We start from the raw sequence: 20,912 nt of genomic DNA, 5'->3' as shown, positions 1-20,912 counted from the left end.
TTGAGGAATTGTGGGATTCTTCTTAATTGGAAAGATTTGGTTCTAATTTACCTTTGAAAACCTCACTTTCATTAGAAAGGAATAGGTTCCTAATACTTTTCAGATTTTGAACAGATGGCTGAGGCCTTCTCCATTTATTTTGAATGTAAGAGAACTTAAGGCAACACTTTTTGATCTCTTCAAGTACCAAGATGCACCTAAAGAGTTCATGGCAGTGCTTGTCCACCCACTCTTCCAGAATGTGCATAGAAGGGTGCTAGAATAAGCCGGTTAAAAAGAAGGAGGCTTCCAAATATGTCAGGCTCCTGAAGGATTTCATTGGTCCCATTTACCTCACCAATCTGTGGTGGTCAAATCTGCACTGAAATAATTGCAAAGCATAAATCACCTTCACCAGGGTACTGAAAGGACTCAAATATGAAATTGCAGAACTGTTGTTGGTGATATGTAATCTGTCGTTAAAATTGTCCATAGTACCTACTACTACCACTACTACTACTTAACATTTCTAAAGCGCTACTAGGGTTACGCAGCGCTGTACAATTTAACATGGAAGGACAGTCCCTGCTCGAAGAGCTTACAATCTAAAAGACAAATGTACAGTTAATCTGATACCTGAAGACTGGAGGGTGGCCAATGTAGCACCACTTTTAAAAAGGGATCCAGGGGTGATCTGGGAAATTACAGACCAGTAAGCCTGATGTCAATGCCGAGCAAAATATTGGAAACCATCATAAAGGATAAAATCATTGAACACATAAACATAAAGGAATCCTGTTCAGAAGGAATGGATCCTCAGAAGCTTAGCAGAGATAGGTTGGCAGCACCAGTGGTTGGGAGGCGGGGTTAGTGCTGGGCAGACTTCTATGGTATGTGCCCTGAAAATGGCAAGGACAGGTATACGTATAAAGTAGCACATATGAGTTTATCTTGTTGGGCAGACTGGATGGACCCGTACAGGTCTTTCTCTGCCGTCATCTACTATGTTATGCTACTATGGAGCTCTGACCAAGCTTCCCGCTGACATGAGTTTTACTGACAAAACCTAGGCACTGGGTCCAGTCTTTTTAGTCACCATGGCGACCTAGTGCTTGGGGTTCATCATGCCCTGTTCTACATGTCCTTCAGTATAAGCTAGAATTTTTTTATTTTTTACTTGAAATTGTAAGTTTAATTGTGAGAAATGTTAGAAGTCATAGGTATAAAGTCTTGAGAAGTCAGGCTACATTTTTTGTAACACTGGCATGACACCATCATAAGAAACAGGAACCATGTGAATATTTAAAACCTGAATGGAAGATTTTTATTTCTTTAAGCAGGCTGCCCTGGAAGGCAAGATATGATGTTTAAATCAACCAGTGGCTAATGAATCTCAGGAGCAGAAATGTTAGCAAATCACATGGAAATTGCAAAATGAGCACAAGAATTTGCACAAATAGTGGGGAAATAATAGAAATTGAACAAAGTTAAAACATTTAAAAAAATGTCACAAGTCATGATTTCCACAATTGTGATCCTATTTGTGTATCTTCATTTCATTGCCTCTCCTGGGAGATTACATGGCTCACTTCGGGGCCCCCCCTTTTACTAAGCTGCGGTAAAAAGTGGCCTGCGATAGTTTAGGCTCATGAAATTGGCACGCGCTGGGCCATTTTTTTGTTACTGTGGCTGGAAAAAGGCCTTTTTTAAAAATAGGGCAGTAAATGGCTGGTGCTAATATTAAAATTAGCACATGGCTATTTATTCTTGAGCCCTTACTGCCATCCATAGCGGTAAAGGCTCACACACTACTTGTGTGGTAATCAGAAAACACGTGGAAAATGGGGCTGTGCTGCCGATTACTGCCAGGAATGCCCCCCAGGTAGGAAATAGAAATTATTTTCTACCACAGGAAACTGTGCGCACCAACTTTGGAACTACCTCTGGGCGTCTAACTACCCGGCAGTAGGGTCGATTTGGCGTGTACTATCCACATGGTAGCCCTATCGTGGCTTAGTAAAAGGACCCCTTGGTACTTTAGGATTCACTTCAAAGTTTTATGGGTGCACAAATTTTAAGAACATTGTGTGCATTTAAAATTGAGGGGATTCATTTTGACCAACTTTCTCTCAGAATTTCTCTGGAATTCTTCTGTGGCAAGATAGAAGTGCTCCATCTGCTCTCTCAAGGCTAAGGGACATTGTGTCACTGATTAATTAGATTTGGAAAGAACAGCCTGAAGTTCAATCCAATACACATAAAACAAAGGATTCCTCCATGCTGAGTATTTTCAATAAAGAAAAGAGAAAAACAGAAGCAAATGCAGGAAAGACAGGAAATAGCAGTATTGTCAGCTTTATTGGTCAGATATTTTTCCAGTGGCTCTGTCCACCTGGCAAGCACCAATAGCCACAATTCAACATGGTTACCTGGGAGAAAAATGAGGAGAAATGTGCATTGCTGAAAAGCCTGTGCTCCAATTTTCAACAACAAAGCATGCTCCCAGGTAAATGTATCTGCAGAGACCTGCTTCTCCTTTTCTGCAGCTACGTTTTCTGGACAAAACAATGCATGTTATTTTGAAAATCCCAAGCTACACACATTATCTACTATGATCTTACCATACCCTGGGACCAACCCAACCACACTAAGAATAAAAACTACAGGGTTGATATTCAGCCAGCAGCAGTCAGTGTTTTTTTGTTTGTTTGTTTGACGCCAGTTTTATGGCCAGACATTCAATTCCAGGCCATGTCAGGGTACTGGCTTTAACTATCCAGTTATGTGCAGTCAGCTAAACCTTATGTGGCTAAGGGGTCCTTTTACCAAGCTGTGCTAAAAAGTGGCTGGCGCTGGTGTCAGCGGATGGGTTTTGTGCGTGGTGCAGTCACTTTTAATGCAGTGGTAAAATGGCCGCATTGCCATTTTTTTGTTTGTAATGGCCACATGCTAATTTTAAAATGGAGTACAGGTTGACCAAATGACAAACCAACGCAGGAGATGTAGCTTCAAAAATCCTTTAATTAAAAGCACCAGGCCCTTAATTAAAGGATTCTTGAAGCTACATCTCCTGCGTTGGTTCGTCATTTGGTCAACCTCTACTCCACTTTGGTATTGCCTGCTTTCCCTTAGAGGTGCTCCTCCTGTTTGTTTCGCTTCACACGCTAATTTTCCCATTAGCATGTGGCCATTACCACAGGAGCTCTTACCACCTCCTATTTAGGAGGCTGTAAGGGCTTCCCGTGCTACTCAGGTAGCATGTGGTAATGTGACCGCCTTACCTGATTAGCGCAGGCACGCCTACTCTCCGCCCATGGGCATGCCTCCAACACTAGAAAATAAAAAATATTTTCCAGTGTGGGAGTAACCGTAATGTGTGCTAAGCGGAAAACTACCATGGGACACGCCTCAGCGCGTCCCGCGGTAGTGCCCTTTTAGCACGTGATAGGCCTACCACACCTTAATAAAAGGGCCCCTAAGTTCAGTATTTGGCAATTAACCACATAAGATGAACCACGTAAAGATAGGACTGTTTTATGTGGTCACCATATACGGTTCAGTGTTGAATATTGACCACTCACAAAATAGCCAGTTTTGTGTTTGGCAGTTAGTGACGATTTTCAGTGGCACTAAACAGTTTACAGCCTCAGAATATCAGAAGATAACCCCACACAAGTGATTTAACTGGCCAGAAGCTGTTCCTGGCTGATTAAATCACTTTGAATATCAACTCTTACACTTCTATCTGTATACAGAAGGAGACATTTTCATACTGTTTATTTATGTACATGGGTAAAATGGTTTTTAAAATTTAAGAGGATAATTTTAGCACAGGCTGCCTATGTCAAAGTTACAAAATCTGCACCTAGTTTAAGCCATTTTTAAAAGGCAACATAGGTACCCAAAAGCAGCCCCAGTAATGCACAAATTTACACCTACTCTGTGTGCATCCATACATTTTATAAAATACATTGCAATTCCACCCCAGCTCTATTAAAACTATGCCCCCTGGGCACACCTACACTTCCATGTACCTTCCTTTTACTTATATACCCTCGCACAACTTTGTATAAGCCCTTTTCTGCATGTAAAACATGCTTTCAAAAAATATACCCAAATTTTAGAAAATACTACTAGAGGATTGTCAGATTAAAAGGATGTCCCCTCTCATGCTGGAAAGGTATTTACTTCAAGGTCCTTATAAACTAATATGTAATGTACTGCCTGTGGAAAAAATACAACGTGTCTTAGTGACCTTTTAAACACATGTAGTACCTTTTCAGGACTACAAAAGTGATTCTAAAGATCGGGCAAAAAATGTTTCTTTTTGCAAGGTTTGGCCATCCTCAGATTTAGACCTCAGGAACAATTCGTCCAATATCAGAATTTACTAACGCACAGAAATTTTAAGGAAGGATTCCTTCTCACGGGAGGCCTACATTTTTGCAATTTTGTCTTTTTATTTCATAATATTTATTTTCTACTTATTAAATTTGGCCCTAAATGTTCAGAGCACATACCTAAATAGATTTCCCTTGTGCTATCAACAGCAAAAATCTTTTTTAATAGTTACTAGGGTCAGGGTGCAAAAACGTAGTAGTCTGTTTTTTACACTTTCCCCCATAGGGCAACACTACTTGCATCAAAGAGCCCTTACCCAGACTAATGTGTAACTGCAACATGACTCCCAAGGCTACACAGCCTTCAAAGTGGTGTTACTTATTACTTTACTCTGGTTACAAAAGTTTGACGCTAGGAGAAATGCAGCCACTTTACAGCAAATTTCTTAATAGAGTAAATCCCGTCTCATCCGCTCCACAAGGTCTTCTTCGTTTCTGGCCTCCGCTGTGAGCGCTGGAAAGTAGTCGGGTGTCAGGAAGATAGGGGAAGAGGATCGAGTTGATCCAATTCCTGACAACTTGCCCCTGAAGTTGGTAGAAGAAGAATCCCACATGTTGCTGAGCAGCAAGTTATCCAGGGTCCGATCTTGCAGAGTCAGCCTCTTCAGCCCAGAAAACAAAGTTGGTGATATGCATGGCTCTTCTTCGGAACTAGTAAAGAGCTTGACACTAGTCAGGCTCAGCCCCACTGTATCTGCGAACCGCACCTTCTTCTTGCATTTGCAGCAGGCCCTCTGGCTTGGTGCGGGTTGTAAGAGAGCCATTGGACTCACCGACATAGACAGAGTTCTACGAAGTGGGATGTGCTGCTCATCCTGAGCAAAGAGAAGCCCAACAGGGCTCCTGTACGAAGACTGCACTGTATTTCCTGCTGGATGGTGGGTCAAGTGGGACGTCCATCTGTCCAAACCTGAGGTTGTTTTTCTCTCTTTACTCCAGTACAGTCCCAGTGCTACAGGGGACTTCTCTGACCTAGGGGGGCCTACCCTCCAGTAGTTGAAACCACCACCGGGATCCTCCTGGTATGCCATGACATCTCTCACGCTTTGTCCCTCTTTTCCATTCCGCTGCTCCTATAAAACTCCAGGCAGTAATGCTTGCTGTAGACAGACGTGATGGTGGTTTCTGTTCTCTTAAGTATTTTGATTTCCTGGCAGCTGGCATCTGCAGAGCTGCAGCTGTCTCTCCTGAAGTTACTTTACTTGTGTGACACAAAGCCCCTCTGACATAGTCAGTGCTGTCCAGGACTGAGTATCAATCCTCCTCATGAGCTCATGAGGTGACAATCAGTTTGCTGATGGTTAGGAGTTTCTGCACTAGGCAGAGAGAGGAAGGGGCTTGAAGCCTCGGACCTCATGTACACATAAAGAAGGAAATAAAGATACTGAACACAGGATGTGTGGGAAAAAGAAAAGTAAGAATTCTCCCTTTTTCCAGTGGAAATCTTCAAGGTCAGCCATAACACACAGCTCAGTGGCAGTTACCAGTACGTACTGCTCAGTCTCAGAGCTTACTGGAGCCGAAGTGGAAAAGCAAGTTTCAGAGCAAGAGGTTTTCTGAAAGCTTAGCAATCATCATAATGGCACAAGCTGTTGCATAGCTGATGACATCAGAGACTGTTTTGTGCACTAGTTTTCATGCCTGGGTTTAAGGGGGCTACCCTGTAGCAGTTATTTTAAAACTATGGCATTAGTTAGTGAAATAGGCAGAAATATATTTTGAGAATGAAAGCATGAGATCTTTATAACTCTTTTGTTTTATAGCTCTGCAGGTGGAGAAAGGAGAGTGGGCGGACAACAGAAGATAAAAATATAGAATCAGATAACCACAAGGCCACAGACTCGACTTGGTCTTCAATGTAACGTCTGTTCCTCACTACCAAGAATCGCTTATACTTGTATTAAGCTTTCTTGAATTTGATTATCATTCTTACCCCCACCTATCTACTTGAAAACTGACTCCATATATTTTATTTATTTACTATTCTTTCTATGGAGAAATACTTCCTTGACCATATTCCTCTAGAATATGTCAGGACCTCCTTATTCTAAGTGCTTTGAAAATACACCTTCAAGTAACTTTGTAAGTCTAAGTGCTTTGAAAGTACTCCTCAGAGAAAAATACTGAGCATTCCAGGCTGCACAAAATGCTTAAGGGGTGAATTACTTGGAACTACTTTTTTCTGTCTCCATCCGCTGGTAGATGGTCTCAACCCATTAGTCTGGACTGGTCTGGGTGCAAAGGAAAATTTAGTTTAATTTATCTGCATGCCAGACAACCTGGACAGCTACAATGATCAAATCAGCTGAGACTTGGGTCTGGATTCTGGTGAAATTTCTGGTGTAAAGAGTGAAATCATGGTACTGAAAACCTTGAGGAGATCAGAGCACCAAGGGAAACAAGTATACAGAGAGAAGAGAAGAGGTCCTTAGCTAAAGCCCTGAGGAACATACACTGCCTGATAATGGAACAGTGGAAAAGGATCCACCAGAGTAATACGCATGGAGTGGAGGAGTAGTCTTGGTTAGTGCAGCAGACTGAGGTCCTGATGCACAAAGCTCATGTCCTGGCAACGATTGATTTAGATTGGTTGTAGCCAGTCTAGTACGCACGTTATTTAGTGTCTAAAACACAAAGCACTTCAGTGTCTCACTTCAGCTGCTATGCTGAACGGGGTAAAATTCAGCATAGCAGCCACCAATAATCCTATTAAAATATATTACAAAGAGCTCATTAGTATTAAAATGAGCATTCTGACTGAAGTACAGATGTTTTCATGCACTGCACAGAAAGGAGCACCTACCTTTAACATCCAAAAGTTTACGGCAGGTCTGGAGCTGTCGTTATATGGGGAGCAGTCTGCTCGCACTATACAGTGCAAACAGACAAATACATTGAAACTAAAAAACATCTTTCTCACCAAACAAAAAAACTTCAACGCTTTCATGAAGAAATAATATTGTGTTATTTTCCAAATTTCTAAGGGCAATCTGTTCCAAAGCCTAACTCCCTGATCTAAAAAGGAACGCTCTAGCATGGATTTCTTCCAAAAACCCTTAAAGGATGGATAGTTTAATTTCAAACAGTGTTCCATTCTACCTGAGGAAAAAGATGATGGGAAATCCAAATAATTAATCAGTCTACCAGATCTAGCATTTTGTTCATCATACATGTTTGCTTAAACTTCAATCTTGAAGATACAGGAAGCCAATGTAGCTCCAACAGTGGGGATGCTCTTTCATACTTTCCCAGGCTGTAAATCAATCTTGCTGCTGTATTCTTCATAAATTGAAGTTTTTGTAACAGTTTTTTGATAAGACCCTCAAATAGTGAGTTACAGTAATCTAAGTATGGGATCAGGAACTGCCTGTGCCACTGTTCTAAAGTTATCCAGGTGTAATTTAGATCGAATTGCTCTCAGCTGCCATAATCGGAAACATTTATTTTTTAGATAAAGCCTTCACATGTAATTCAAAAGTTAAGCCTGAATCAATAATGACTCCCAACACTTTTGAGTGGTCCTCAATAATTAGCTTCTCACCTGTACTCAATTCCAAACGCTTAGCTGTCAACTTCTCATAATCTCCAATCCAAACAATCTTAGTCTTTAGTCTATTAAATTTCAGAAAATTCCTTCCTTCCTTCTCACCCAGTACTTCCCTCACCCGTAACTGTCTTGTCTTGTCTGTATTATTTAGATTGTAAGCTCTTTTGAGCAGGGACTGTCTCTCTTTGTGTCAGGTGTTCAGCGCTGCGTGCACCTGGTAGCGCTATACAAATGCTAATAATAATAATATTAAATTTCAGAAAATTAGCTTTAGACCAGTTATCAGTTTTTATGACAATCTCCCTCAAGAAAGTCATAGTATCTTCACACTTTTCTCGAGCTTCACAAAGAAGAAAAATATTATCAGCATATGAGTAGACCAATAATCCCAAGGTGGACAGCACTATTCCCATCATACTTAAATAGATGTTGAAACAACGGTGACCCTTGAGGAACTCCACAATCTGCATTCCATTGCAAGGATACCTTAGAATCCTTTCTTACACTATATATTCTCCTCTGTAAAAACTCAATAAACCATTTTAAAACAGTACCACTCACTCCAATCTAAGCCTATTCAACAGTTGATCATGGTTAACCGCACCAAAGGCGGCTGATATATTTTGAATTGTAGCAAAATCATTTGCTTTCTCAGTCTGATTTCAGTTACCATTTCCAGCAACAAAGTTTCAGTACTATGTAGTGGTCTGAAACTGTGTTGTGAAATATGAAGAATGTCAAATCTACTCAAGTAGTCACATAACTGAGTATTCACAACAGATTCAATAAGTTTAACAAGCCATGGTATGCTTGCCACTGGTCTTTAATTTTCAGGCTTAGACAAATCAGCTCCCATTGATTTGGAAATAGGAGTCAGCATAATATATGCCAAATTAAGGGGATAACTCCGTACTCAGAATAGAATTAACAAACATTGAGGCGTATTTTCAAAGTGCTTAGACTTATATAGTAACATAGAAACCTATGAACTTTAAGTGCTTTGAAAATGAGCCCCATTATCAACCAGACCACTATGTCAGTGGGTGCTGTCTTAAGTAAATAAGAAGGACAAACATCTAGGTAACCAGCTTTCTTGTTGCTCTCACCATTGGCAATCCTGTCTGGTTTCAACAAGACTTTCAGGCATATTTTCAAAGCACTTAGCCTTCCAAAGTTCCATAGGTTTCTATGGAACTTTGGAAGGCTAAGTGCTTTGAAAATATGCCTATTTGTCTAATAATATCAATTTTGTTGCGGAAATAATTTGCTAACTCATCCACTGTAGTTTGTTGTATTTCTTGTGAAATCATTTGCACCTTATCGGTTGTAATCAATGAGTTGAATATTTAGAAAAAAACGTTTTGATTAATTTTCTGAATCAGCTATCATTTTTCCATAATATTCCCTTTTTGACACAACAAAATGTTTATATATTTTAATCTCTTCTTTCCACTATCTATAAATACCAGGATCCTTAGTTTTACTCCAGGATCTCTCTAGCCTCCCACAGCTCTTCTTAAGATTTGCCAACTGTGATGTATACCAGTGATTCTGTTTTTTCAGAGGTGCTAATTCATCTAAATATAAAGATACTGCATTATTTCAAACCTGTAGCTGTTGTTCTGGTTGTTGTATATCTGATTTTAGTTCTCTCCCCACTTTTTGCCAAAAAATGATCTGTATCAATTTTTTCCCTGGCCAAGACATGTATTAATCTTAGAACTGGATTGAAAGCTTTTAAATAGTCTTAGAAAAAATTTGATAACAAAATGATCAGTCCAAGGAACAGCATCCCACTTCTCATGTCCTATTAGTGTCTGAGTCATTCCTTTTGGTGAAAGCCAAAAAAAATCAAGGGTATGACCATCTTTATGTGTCACTTGATCAGTATCAATCATAAGATCCAACTGCAACAAAACAATCTAAAAACTGCTGTCCTGAAATATCACTATAGTTTTCCAAGTGGATATTCATATCTCCTAAAATAATTAATTCCTTAAAAACAAGCGTATATCAAGCTATGATTTCAAGTATCCACTCACTAATTTTAATCTATAGGTCACCAAGATCCGGGTGACCTATAGATTAAAATTATCACCAGTTTCTCCTTCTTCATAAAACCAGAAAGTTGGCAAACCATCACTTCTAAACCCTTCTCCATAATGTTTTCTACCTTTGTGATGGTAAAAGAATCTTTATAAATAATAGCCAACCTACCTCCATTTCTGTCTTGTCTAGGATTATGTAATATCCAATAACCTGTAGGACAAAGTTCTAACACATGGGGAGAATTAGGATCTGGCAACCAAGTTTCTGTCATAAAAGTCAAACCCACTTGTGTATCATTAATCAGGTCATGAATTAAAATTGTCTTACTACAGACTGAGTGCACATACAGTCAATTGACCCATAGTCCTTTTCAGTACATTACATAAATAAGTATTGCCAAATTGGGACAGACCGAAGGTCCATCAAACCCAGTGCATCCTAACAGTGGCCAATCCGGGACACAAGTACCTGGCAAGATTCCAAAAAAGTACAATACATTTTATGCTGCTTATCCCAGAAATAAGCAGTGGATTTTCCCCAAGTCCATTTTAATAATGGTCTATGGACTTTTTCTTTAGGAAGCCATCCAAACCTTTTTTAAACCCCACTAAGTTAACTACTTTTACTACATTCTCTGGCAACGAAATCCAGAGTTTAATTACTCATAGAGTGAAGAAAGATTTTCTCCAATTCGTTTTAAATTTATTACTTTGTAGCTTCATTGCATGCCCCCTAGTCCTAGTCTTTTTGGAAAGAGTAAACAAGCGATTCACGTCTACCCGTTCTACTCCACTTATTATTTTATAGACCTCTATCATATCTGCCCTCGGCCATCTTTTCTCCAAGCTGAAGAGCCCTAGCCGCTTCAGCCTTTCCTCATAGGGAAATCTTCCCATCCCTTTTATCATTTTTGTCACCGTTCTCTGTACCTTTACCTATTCCACTACATCTTTTTTGAGATGCGGCGACCAGAGTGGAACACAATATTCGAGGTGCGGTCACACCATGGAGCGATACAAAGGCATTATAATGTCCTCATTTTTGTTTTCCATTCCTTTTCTAATAATACCTAACATTCTATTTGCTTTCTTAGCTGCCGCCGCACACTGAGCAGAGGGTTTCAACGTATCATCAAAGACGACACCTAGATCCCTTTCCTGGTCGGTGACTCCTAACGTGGAATCTTGCATGACGTAGCTATAATTCGGGTTCCTCTTTCCTACATGCATCACTTTGCACTTGCTCACATTAAACATCATCTGCCATTTAGATGCCCCGTCTCCCAATCTCATAAGGTCCTCTTGTAATTTTTCACAATCCTCTCATGACTTAACTTTGAATAACTTTGTGTCGTCAGCAAACGTAATTACCTCAATAGTTACTCCCATCTCTAGATCATTTATAAATATATTAAAAAGCAGCGGTCCCAGCACAGACCCCTGGGAAACCCCACTATCTACCCTTCTCCATTGAGAATACTGACCATTTAATCCTACTCTCTGTTTTCTATCTTCTAACCAGTTTTTAACCCACAATAGGACGCCACCTGCTATCCCATGACTTTCCAATTTCCACTGGATTCTTTCATGAGGTATCTTGTCAAACACCTTTCGAAAATCCAGATACACAATATTGACATGCTCACCTTTATCCACATGTTTGTTCACCCCTTCAAAGAAATGCAATAGATTGATAAGGCAAGATTTCCCTTCACTAAATCCATGTTGGCTTTGTCTCATTAATCCACGTTTTTGAAAATGCTCTATAATTTTGTTCTTTATAATAGTCTCTACCATTTTGCCTGGCATCATCAGGCTCACTGGTCTATAATTTACCGGATGTCCTATGGAACCTTTTTAAAAAAATTGGCATTACATTGGCCACCCTCTCGGTACCATACCATAACGGGAGGTTATATTATACACTGAATAGGTCTAACACCCCATACCACTTCTGGGATCCGTATACATGATGGCGTACAATCTACCAGATTACCCAAATCTCTACCTACTCTATTCCTGTGGTATATTCGGGGGGGGGGGGGGGGGGGTCCACTGGGGTGTTTTGGTTGTGGAGGGAGATGTCGGGAGGGGTAAAGGGGACCGGTCAACAAATTAACTTCAACAAAAACTGGAAAGGAGGAAGGAGGAGGGATGTTTTGGTTGGAAGGGGGGTGTCGGGAGGTTTCCAATCAGCCCTGACATACACACAAGAGCTGTGTCTAACGCACAGCTCTTGTAGGCATGCGCCAAGAATGTTCGGACCCTTTTACCGACCAATGCTCAAAACTAACAGCGTGCATATCATTTTGCATGCTGTTAGTGTTGAGCATTGGTCGCTAATTCCAACTCGCTGTTCAGCTGGTGTTTCTTCCAGTGCTGTTCCTTACAGCTCCAGAGTTTTGTGCATCGGGCCCTGAGATCCTGGGGAACTGGGTTTGATTCCCACTGCAGCTCCTTGTGATCCTGGGCATGTCAAAAGAACACAAGAACATACATATGGAACAAGGTTTACAGAAGCAAGGCTTCCAGGTACATGGTTTCAGAGACAAAACACACAGGAACAAGGATTCAGAGACAAGACTCACAGGAATAAAGCTGGGCAGGAAACAAGGCATACAGGAATAAAGCCAAGCAGAATTGGATCCAAACAGGGAACCCAAAGACAAGGTTGAGACCTCCTGCAAAGGCAAAGCATGAAAGTTCCAAGAAGCATTATAAAGGACTTTGCTGATGATGTCACAACTTGGAATGAGGCTTGAATAGACTGGAGCGAGGCTTGGATGCAGGAATATCAGAGCGAGGCTTGGATAACAGAGAAACAGGTAGCAGATGCATCAATGCAGAAAAAAGGCAGTCCGGAGAAGCCACAGCCAGATCACTGGAAAAAGGTGAGGGGCACGGCCACAACTGTGACATGTGGAGGGGCATTTTCGAAAGAAATGTTCAAGTTACGATACGGATGTCTTTGCAAAACGTCCAAATCCAGGGGCGGGGAAAAACGTATTTTTGAAAAAAGATGGACGTCCATCTTTCGTTTCAAAAATACCATCAGAGACGTCCAAATCCTTAAATTTGGACGTCCCTAGACATGGACGTCTTTGACTTTCGGCGATTTTCAAAACCAATGACGTCCACGTCACAAACGTCCATATGCAAGCCATTTAGCCGTGGGAGGAGCCAGCATTTGTAGTGCACTGGTCCCCCTGACATGCCAGGACACCAACCAGGCACCCTAGGGGGCACTGCAGTGGACTTCATAAAATGCTCCCAGGAACACAGCTCCCTTACTTTGTGTTCTGAGCCCCCCAACCCCCCCCAAAACCCACTACCCCCAACTGTACACCACTACCATAGCCCTTACGGGTGAAGGGGGGCACCTATATATGGGTACAGTGGGTTTTGGGGAGCTCGCTGTTTCCTCCACAAATGTAACAGGTGGGGGGGGGGGGGATATGGGCCTGGGTCCACCTGTCTGAATGCTCCTGGGACCTGAATGCGCTGTCATGGACCTGACTATGACATCTGAGGCTGGCACAACGTAATTTTAAAGATGTTTTTTAAGGGTGGGAGGGGGTTAGTGACCACTGGGGGAGTAATGGGAGGTCATCCCCGATTCCCTCCGGTGGTCATCTGGTCATTTCAGGCACATTTTTGTGCCTTATTCGTAAAAAAACACGTCCGGGTGAAACACGCCCCCTTGAAATTTGGACGTCCTTGCGACGGACTGCATTTGGAGACGTCCAAAATCGAGTTTCAATTATATCGATTTGGACGTTTCTGTGAGAAGGACGTCCATCTTCCGATTTGTGCTGAGAGATGGACATCCTTCTCTTTCAAAAATGAGCCCGTTAATATGCCCTGTTTCTTTTTGAAGCCACATAGGATTTCCAGTTTATGTTTGTAATTCAGAATCTTTGCGATTACCACTCAGGGCCTCAGCTTTCCCTCTTGTGTTTGGCCCAAACTGTGTATTCGCTCAAGACACAGAGGCCCTGCTCTGATAGTGCCAGTTCTTCTTTCAGCCAGCGTTCCAATACAATTCCCTAATTTCACTCCACAACTGTCTCTGGGATTCCTATAATGCGGATGTTGCTCCTTTGGGAGCGATTTTCAAGATCATCTAGATGTCCTGTATGCTCTCATAGTTTTTGTTCCATCGCTTCTAGCGTTGTCTTATGCGCATCTGCAATGTCCTCCATATTGGATACACATTGTTCAACCTTCCCTGTTCCACAAGTAGTATCTGCTAATAAACTCTCCACATTTGTTAATTGACAGGAGAGACTGTGGTATGCTGTTCCGATGGCGCCATCTTGTTTTCTGTATCGTGCTGCCGAGCCGGTTCTTTTTTGGTTGATCTACCAGACATCACCAATTCTGGATGAATAAGGTATTTGTCCATTAATCAGGCATTCATTTTACACTGTAATCTGCCGATTTGCTCAATTTAAAAGAAATTTTAGTAGGGTTCCAGAGCGCAGGACCCCGGAGAGGAACTATCTCACGTCTGTCCTCGCCAGTGCATCACATGATCCCAATTTTATTCTTTATAATAGTTTCCACTACTTTGCCCAGCACCGACGTCAGGCTTACCGGTCTATAATTTCTCAGATCACCCATAGAACCCTTTTAAAAAATCGGCATCACATTGGCCACCCTCCAGGTACTACGGACGATTTTAATGACAGGTTACATATTACTAACAGCAGATCAGCAATTTCATGCTTGAATTATTTGAGTACCCTTGGATGTATGCCATCCTGTCCAGGTGATTTACTACTCTTTAATTTTTCAGTTTGGCTCAGTACATCTTCCAGGTTCACTGAGATTTCTTTCAGTTCCTCCGCATCATCACCCTTGAAAATCATTTTCGGTACAGGCAGATCTCTTACATCTTCTTCCGTAAAGACAGAAACAAAGAATTCATTCAGTTTCTCCGCTATGGCCTTGTCCTCCCTGAGCACTCCTTTGTGATCTAACGGTCCCATGGATTCCCTCGCAGGCTTTCTACTTCTGATGTCCCTGAAAAAAGTTGTTACTGTGAATTTTAGACTCTGCAGCAAGTTTCTCTTCATATTTTCTTTTAGCCTTCTTTATTAATGCTTTGCTTCTGACTTGCCAGTGCTTATGTTGTTTATTTTCATTTGGGTCCTTTTTCCATTCTTTGATGGACAATCTTTCGGCTGTAATAGCCTCTTTTAGTTTACCTTTTAACCACACTGGCTGTCATTTTCTCTTCTTTCCACCTTTACAAATACATGGAATGCATCTAGACTGGGCTTCCAAGATGGTATTTTTGAATAACGTCCATACCTGATTTAGTGTCCTAACCTTAGCAGCCGATCCTTTTAGTTTCTTTTTAACCATTTTCCTCATTTTATTATAGTTGCCCTTTCGAAATTAAATGCAGCCACAGATTCATGCCAGATAGTAGCTCAAACTTGATCATGTTATGATCACTGTTTCCCAGAGGACCCAACACCACCACCTCTTGCACTATGTCCTGCACACCACTAAGGACCAGATCCAAAATGGCTCCCCCTCTTGTCAGTTCCTGGACCAGTTGCTCCAAGAAGCAGTTGTTTTACATCTAGACATTTTATCTCCCTGGCATCCCTGATGTAACATTTATCCAGTTAATATTGGGATAACTGAAATCACCCATTATTATACTGTTGCCCAATTTGCCAGCTTTCCTAATCTCCGTAAACATTTCTTCATCCACCTGTTCGTTCTGTCCCGGCAGACAGTCATACAGCCCTACAAGAATACTCCCCTTCACTCATGGAATTTCTATCCATAATGAGTCCACACTGCTATATGTGTCATGTGAAATGTTTATTTTCTTTGACTCAATTCCCTCTTTAATATACAGCGCAACCCCCACCTCCAATTTGATCCTCTCTATCATTGCGATACAATTTGTACCCTATTAACACAGTGTTCCATTGATTGTCCTCTTTCCACCAAGTTTCTGAGATGCCTATTATATCTACCTCATCATTTAGTGCTATATATTCTAACTCTTCCATCTTATTTTTTAGGCTTTTAGCTTTTGTATACAGGCACTTCAAATTGTGTTTTTTTCCTTTGATCTATAAGCTGCTTAGAAGTTGAAGGGGCTAATGTGCATCCATTAAGCACACCTAGCTTACTTTCAGCATTGTTGAAAACTTTCTACTGGGATTCCCTAAATGTCCTGTTTCAATAGTATCTGTCAAGGATACACCACACCGAACCATGCGCTCCTGGGCTACTGTCGGCTTCCCCGACCCCCATTCTGGTTTAAAAGCTGCTTTATCTCCTTTTCAAAAGTTAACACCACTTAACCCTCCATTGCCCCAGGGTAGGGGTAGGCAACTCCGGTCCTCGAGAGCCGCAGGCAGGTCAGGTTTTCAGGATATCCACAATGAATATGCAGGAGATAGATTTGCAAGCACTACCTCCATGGTATGCAAATCTATCTCATGCATATTCTGAAAACCTGACCTGCCTGTGGCTCTCGAGGACCGGAGTTGCCTACCCCTGCCCCAGGGTATAAAAACTCCCCCCTCTCCCCCGATTACTAAGCCTCACAGCAATGCAGAGAAGCCCATTCAAACTGAATGGGCTGTGTTGGCATTAGCATATCTCACAGCTGCTAATGCAGCTCAAAACAGGGTGGGTTAGATTGTGAGTCCACTAGGGACAGAGAAAGTAACTGTATATAATGTGTACAGCGCTGTGTACGTCTAGTAGAGCTATAGAAATGATTCATAGTAGTATTCAAAGTGCAACAGGCGAGATAAGAAAACCAAGACAGACCACAGCCCCAAAATCCAATCGAGGACAGTATATCAAGAAGTAGGTCGTGATTAGTAGTAGGGCTATGCCAGATATCTGTCCACCCGGGTCAATGCAGTGAATTGTGATGAATAACTTATTCTTCTTACTTCGAAACGTAACCAGGAAGCAAAGCAGCAGCCCCCTTCCTTTCAGCCCCTCCACGTGCCATCAGTACAACGAAGCTCCCAGATGAAGAACGCAGCAACAACTCCCCCCCCCAGACGCGGTGCGTGCGCGTGCATGTGTTCACTGTCTCTTACGCAGTAGTTGCCGGAAAACAGGAAGCGCCGGTTCTCAGCATGCTACGAGAGTGGGAGCGCTGTCCACGGCACCTCCTCGTCTCTGAAAGGTCCAATTTCCAGCTCGAGCGGTCCCGGCATGGGGTGGCCGTGCGCGGACACCCGTTCAACTATCGTGTAAGTAGAGCGCGTGCCGGATGGGGGAATAGCACTGCGCATGCCTTGTTTGACCCCCTAGGGCGCTTTTTTTTTTTTTTGCAGTTTAAAGGGGCGGTCGCCTTTGAATTGAAATGGTTGATAGATAGTGTCTCGCGTGCGGGGTAGTCCATAGTTGGAAAGTAAAAGAGCGAGGTGCCCTGCCCAGTGCAAATGGGAATGGGGGTGGGGTGTCTGTATATTCAGATCTCAGTGGTGCAGTATATTGAATTTGATGCTGCGAGTTCCTGCTTTTGAAACGCTGAGTTTTGGCGCCCCTTTCGGGGTTGGGTGGAATATGGAACCTGAAGTCTAAAGGCTTAGTACTTGCTCCTGCTTTTGATGGTGACAATTAAGATTTGTTGGGGCTGAAACATATTGGATTTCTGTACGTAATGCTTTATCTTTTTTAGTTTTCTTTAATTTTTTTTTAATGGTTGTACTTCAAGACGATACTGTCTTCTACTACTACTACTACTACCAGAAGGGAGCTAATGTAAGAGGATACGAGTTAAAAATGTGTTTTTGTGTAGTCTGAATTTAAACTACTGCATCAAAACATTAACACATGGTATGCAAAAGACCCCCTTAATCTGGGGGAGAAACAATTTTAAAAATAATAAACAGCGCCCCATAACTAGTTGCGGAAGCCCTAAAGTTGCTTGACTGACCTCTGGACAATTTCTTAAATTTTAGTGCGATTTTTAAACTCTGGTTCCATATCATCAAGCTGATCAATCCATAGACTGGTGGGTTGTGTCCATCTACCAGCAGGTGGAGATAGAGAGCAAACTTTTGCCTCCCTATATGTGGTCATGTGCTGCCGGAAACTCCTCAGTATGTTCTCTATCTCAGCAGGTGGTGGTCACACACAGCAGCAGCTCTGGCTAGGCCTCCAAGCCTAATCCTTAGGTTTTGTTGAGGCCTGGGGTTGAGGGCTCTTTTGAGCAAGTGCAAACCTGGTGGTGCCAGGTCCCTCCTTTTCTCCCCCCTCCCGCTGGCTCCGTTTAAAAAAAAAAAAAAAAAATTTTTAAACGTCTTTAAAGGCGTTTAATTCGACGTTTCTTTAAACGTTCATTGCAGCTACTCACTGGGACACCAGTTCGTTACAGCTCGGAGCGGCAAGCAGGTAATTTTACCTTTTTATAGCGGGCAGGGGGTTCCCCGATTCTTCTCCTCGTGGCATATGGCGTCGGAGGGCGAGGGCGCAAAGGGTCGCTCCCCGGATCGCTGGAGCGCTTCTAGAGGGGATGCGGGGGTTTTACAACCTGATTCGCCCTTGATGGGTGACAGTTTAGTGACCGATGAATGTCCCGGTCGTTCCTCCGGCGTGGCGGTTTTTTCCTGCCATAAACGCCCATCCCCCGCTCCTCGCCTCCGCCATCTTGGCCGGCCACGCGGCTCGGACGGCTTCTTCGTGGGCCGCCCTTGAGGTTGGAGACATTAATGCCATGAACGCCCTTAATTTGGGCGACGGCACAAGCGGCTAAAGTTAAGCGCCGTTCTTCCCGCGCGGCTCCTTCGCGGAGTTTCGCGCCGGACGCCATTTTGGATGCGCAGCATGTCTCTCCCCCGCTATTGCGAGCGCCGGTTGAGAGTGCGTCTAGGGCTGTTGCCCAGGCTGCGGAAGTGCACAGTCTGGGGGGTTTCTCCCCTGAGTTTGTTTTGCTGCTGCATCAGGCTTTCCTCATGCAAAACGCTGCCCCTGCTCCCTCTTCTGATAAAGAGGTTGAGGTTCCCAGAGGTAAACGCCCTCGGGTTGATTTCCAGGCCTTGGAGGACTTTGTCTCCTCCGATGTAGATGAGGGCAGCGTGTCTGAGGTCTCCCAACGGTCCTTTGCGGATTCCTTGGAGGAGATAGATCCCCGCTCGGATGGAGCGGATGACCCCTCTGCAGCGCGGCTTTTTAGCCCAGAGGATTTGCCCAACCTGTTTTTACAGGCCATGGACACTTTGAAGATTTCCTCTCCGGAGGACGTCTCTCCCTCAGCCCCTGTTGGCTCTGCCATTATGCTGGGGACGAAGCGCCCGCCTAGATCCTTCCACGTGCATGATGCCATGCACACCTTAATTGCGGCTCAATGGGATGTCCCGGAAACGAGCCTTAAAGTGGCTAGGGCTATGTCCCGCCTCTATCCTTTGGCTGTGAGTGAACGTGAGGCCTATCTGTGGCCTACCGTGGATTCTTTAATCACTGCGGTGACTAAGAAAACGGCGTTGCCGGTGGAAGGTGGCACGGCCCTAAAGGACGCCCAAGACAGAAGATTGGAGGCGGCCTTAAGGTCGTCCTTTGAGGCAGCTGCTTTAAGTTTGCAGGCCTCAGTTTGCGGCTCCTATGTGGCCAGGGCGTGCCTGACTATGGTGCAGCGGGCTTCCCCCTCGGATCCTTCCTTGAGGGCTGATTGGCCGGCCCTGGAATCGGGCTTAGCCTATTTGGCAGACTTGCTGTATGATGTCTTGAGAGCCTCAGCTAAAGGCATGGCTCAGACAGTCTCTGCGCGGCGGTGGCTTTGGCTGAAACATTGGTCTGCTGACCACGCCTCTAAATCCCGCCTGGCTAGATTGCCTTTTAAAGGCAAGCTGCTCTTTGGGGTCGAGCTGGACAAAATCGTGTCCGATCTCGGCACGTCTAAGGGCAAGAAATTACCAGAGGTCAGGGCTCGGGCTAGTACTCGTCCCGGTACCTCCAGAGGACGGTTGCTGGAAGCCCGTCGGTACCGCCCGGGCAAGTCGGGTTCCTCTGCCCCCTCTTCCTTCAAGAGGAATTTCTCCCCCAAGCAGCATTCCTTTCGCAGAGACCGCCGTCCCGGAGGTGCTCCCTCCGGTCCTCCCCCAGGGTCTCGTACCCAATGACGGGGCCTTGGTCCACGCCCCAGTGCAGATTGGAGGACGGCTGTCCTCGTTTCTGGGCGAGTGGACCGCTATAACTTCAGACGCGTGGGTGCTGGAAGTCATCAGAGACGGCTACAAGCTAGAGTTCTGCCAACCCTTAAGAGACGGGTTTGTACTCTCTCCCTGCAAGTCTCCAGTCAAGCTGTGGCAGTGCAGCAGACCTTGGACAACCTGATCCGCCTGGGTGCGGTCGTTCCGGTGCCAAAAAATCAGATTGGCAAGGGACGTTACTCCATTTACTTTGTGGTTCCAAAGAAAGGAGGTTCTGTCCGGCCTATCCTCGACCTCAAAGGGGTCAATCGGGCCTGGAAAGTGAGGCACTTTCGCATGGAGACTCTCCGCTCTGTTATAGCGGCAGTGAAGGCAGGAGAGTTCTTGGCTTCCTTGGACATCAAGGAAGCGTACCTGCATATTCCCATCTGGCCTCCTCTCCAACGCTTTCTGCGTTTTTCAGTCCTGAGACGACACTTCCAGTTCAGAGCCCTCCCTTTCGGGTTGGCTACTGCTCCGCGGACCTTTTCCAAAGTAATGGGGGTCTTAGCGGCCTTCCTGCTAAAGGAAGGAGTACAAGTCCATCCTTTTCTGGACGACTGGTTGATCCGAGCCCCCTCTTATGCAGAGTGCGGCAAAGCTATGGACCGGGTAGTTGCTCTTGTGAGCTCCCTGGGATGGATCATCAACTGGAAGAAGAGCCAGCTGCGCCCGACTCAGTCCCTGGAGTATCTGGGAGTTCGATTCGACACCCAAGTGGGCAGAGTGTTCCTGCCAGACAATCGGATTGTCA

The 20,912-nt window shown here is 43.8% G+C and overlaps 1 protein-coding gene across 1 annotated transcript in view; it reads left to right on the top strand.

The window, feature by feature from the left end:
* Nucleotides 1-17,079: 17,079 nt before the first annotated feature.
* The window catches only part of RPP40 (ribonuclease P/MRP subunit p40), a 90,034-nt gene continuing 86,201 nt past the window's right edge, over nucleotides 17,080-20,912 (top strand). Inside the window, exon 1 of the mRNA XM_030208756.1 lies at nucleotides 17,080-17,218. Within this exon, the coding sequence (XP_030064616.1) occupies nucleotides 17,102-17,218 (117 nt within the window). The 5' untranslated portion in view covers nucleotides 17,080-17,101. The remainder of the gene's footprint in view (nucleotides 17,219-20,912) is intronic.

The sequence above is a fragment of the Microcaecilia unicolor genome, chromosome 1 (genome assembly GCF_901765095.1).
Source record: "Microcaecilia unicolor chromosome 1, aMicUni1.1, whole genome shotgun sequence".
In the NCBI taxonomy this organism is placed as follows: Eukaryota; Metazoa; Chordata; class Amphibia; order Gymnophiona; family Siphonopidae; genus Microcaecilia; species Microcaecilia unicolor.
Note: the sequence above shows the minus strand (reverse complement) of the source record. Positions and strands in the feature narration are given on the sequence as shown.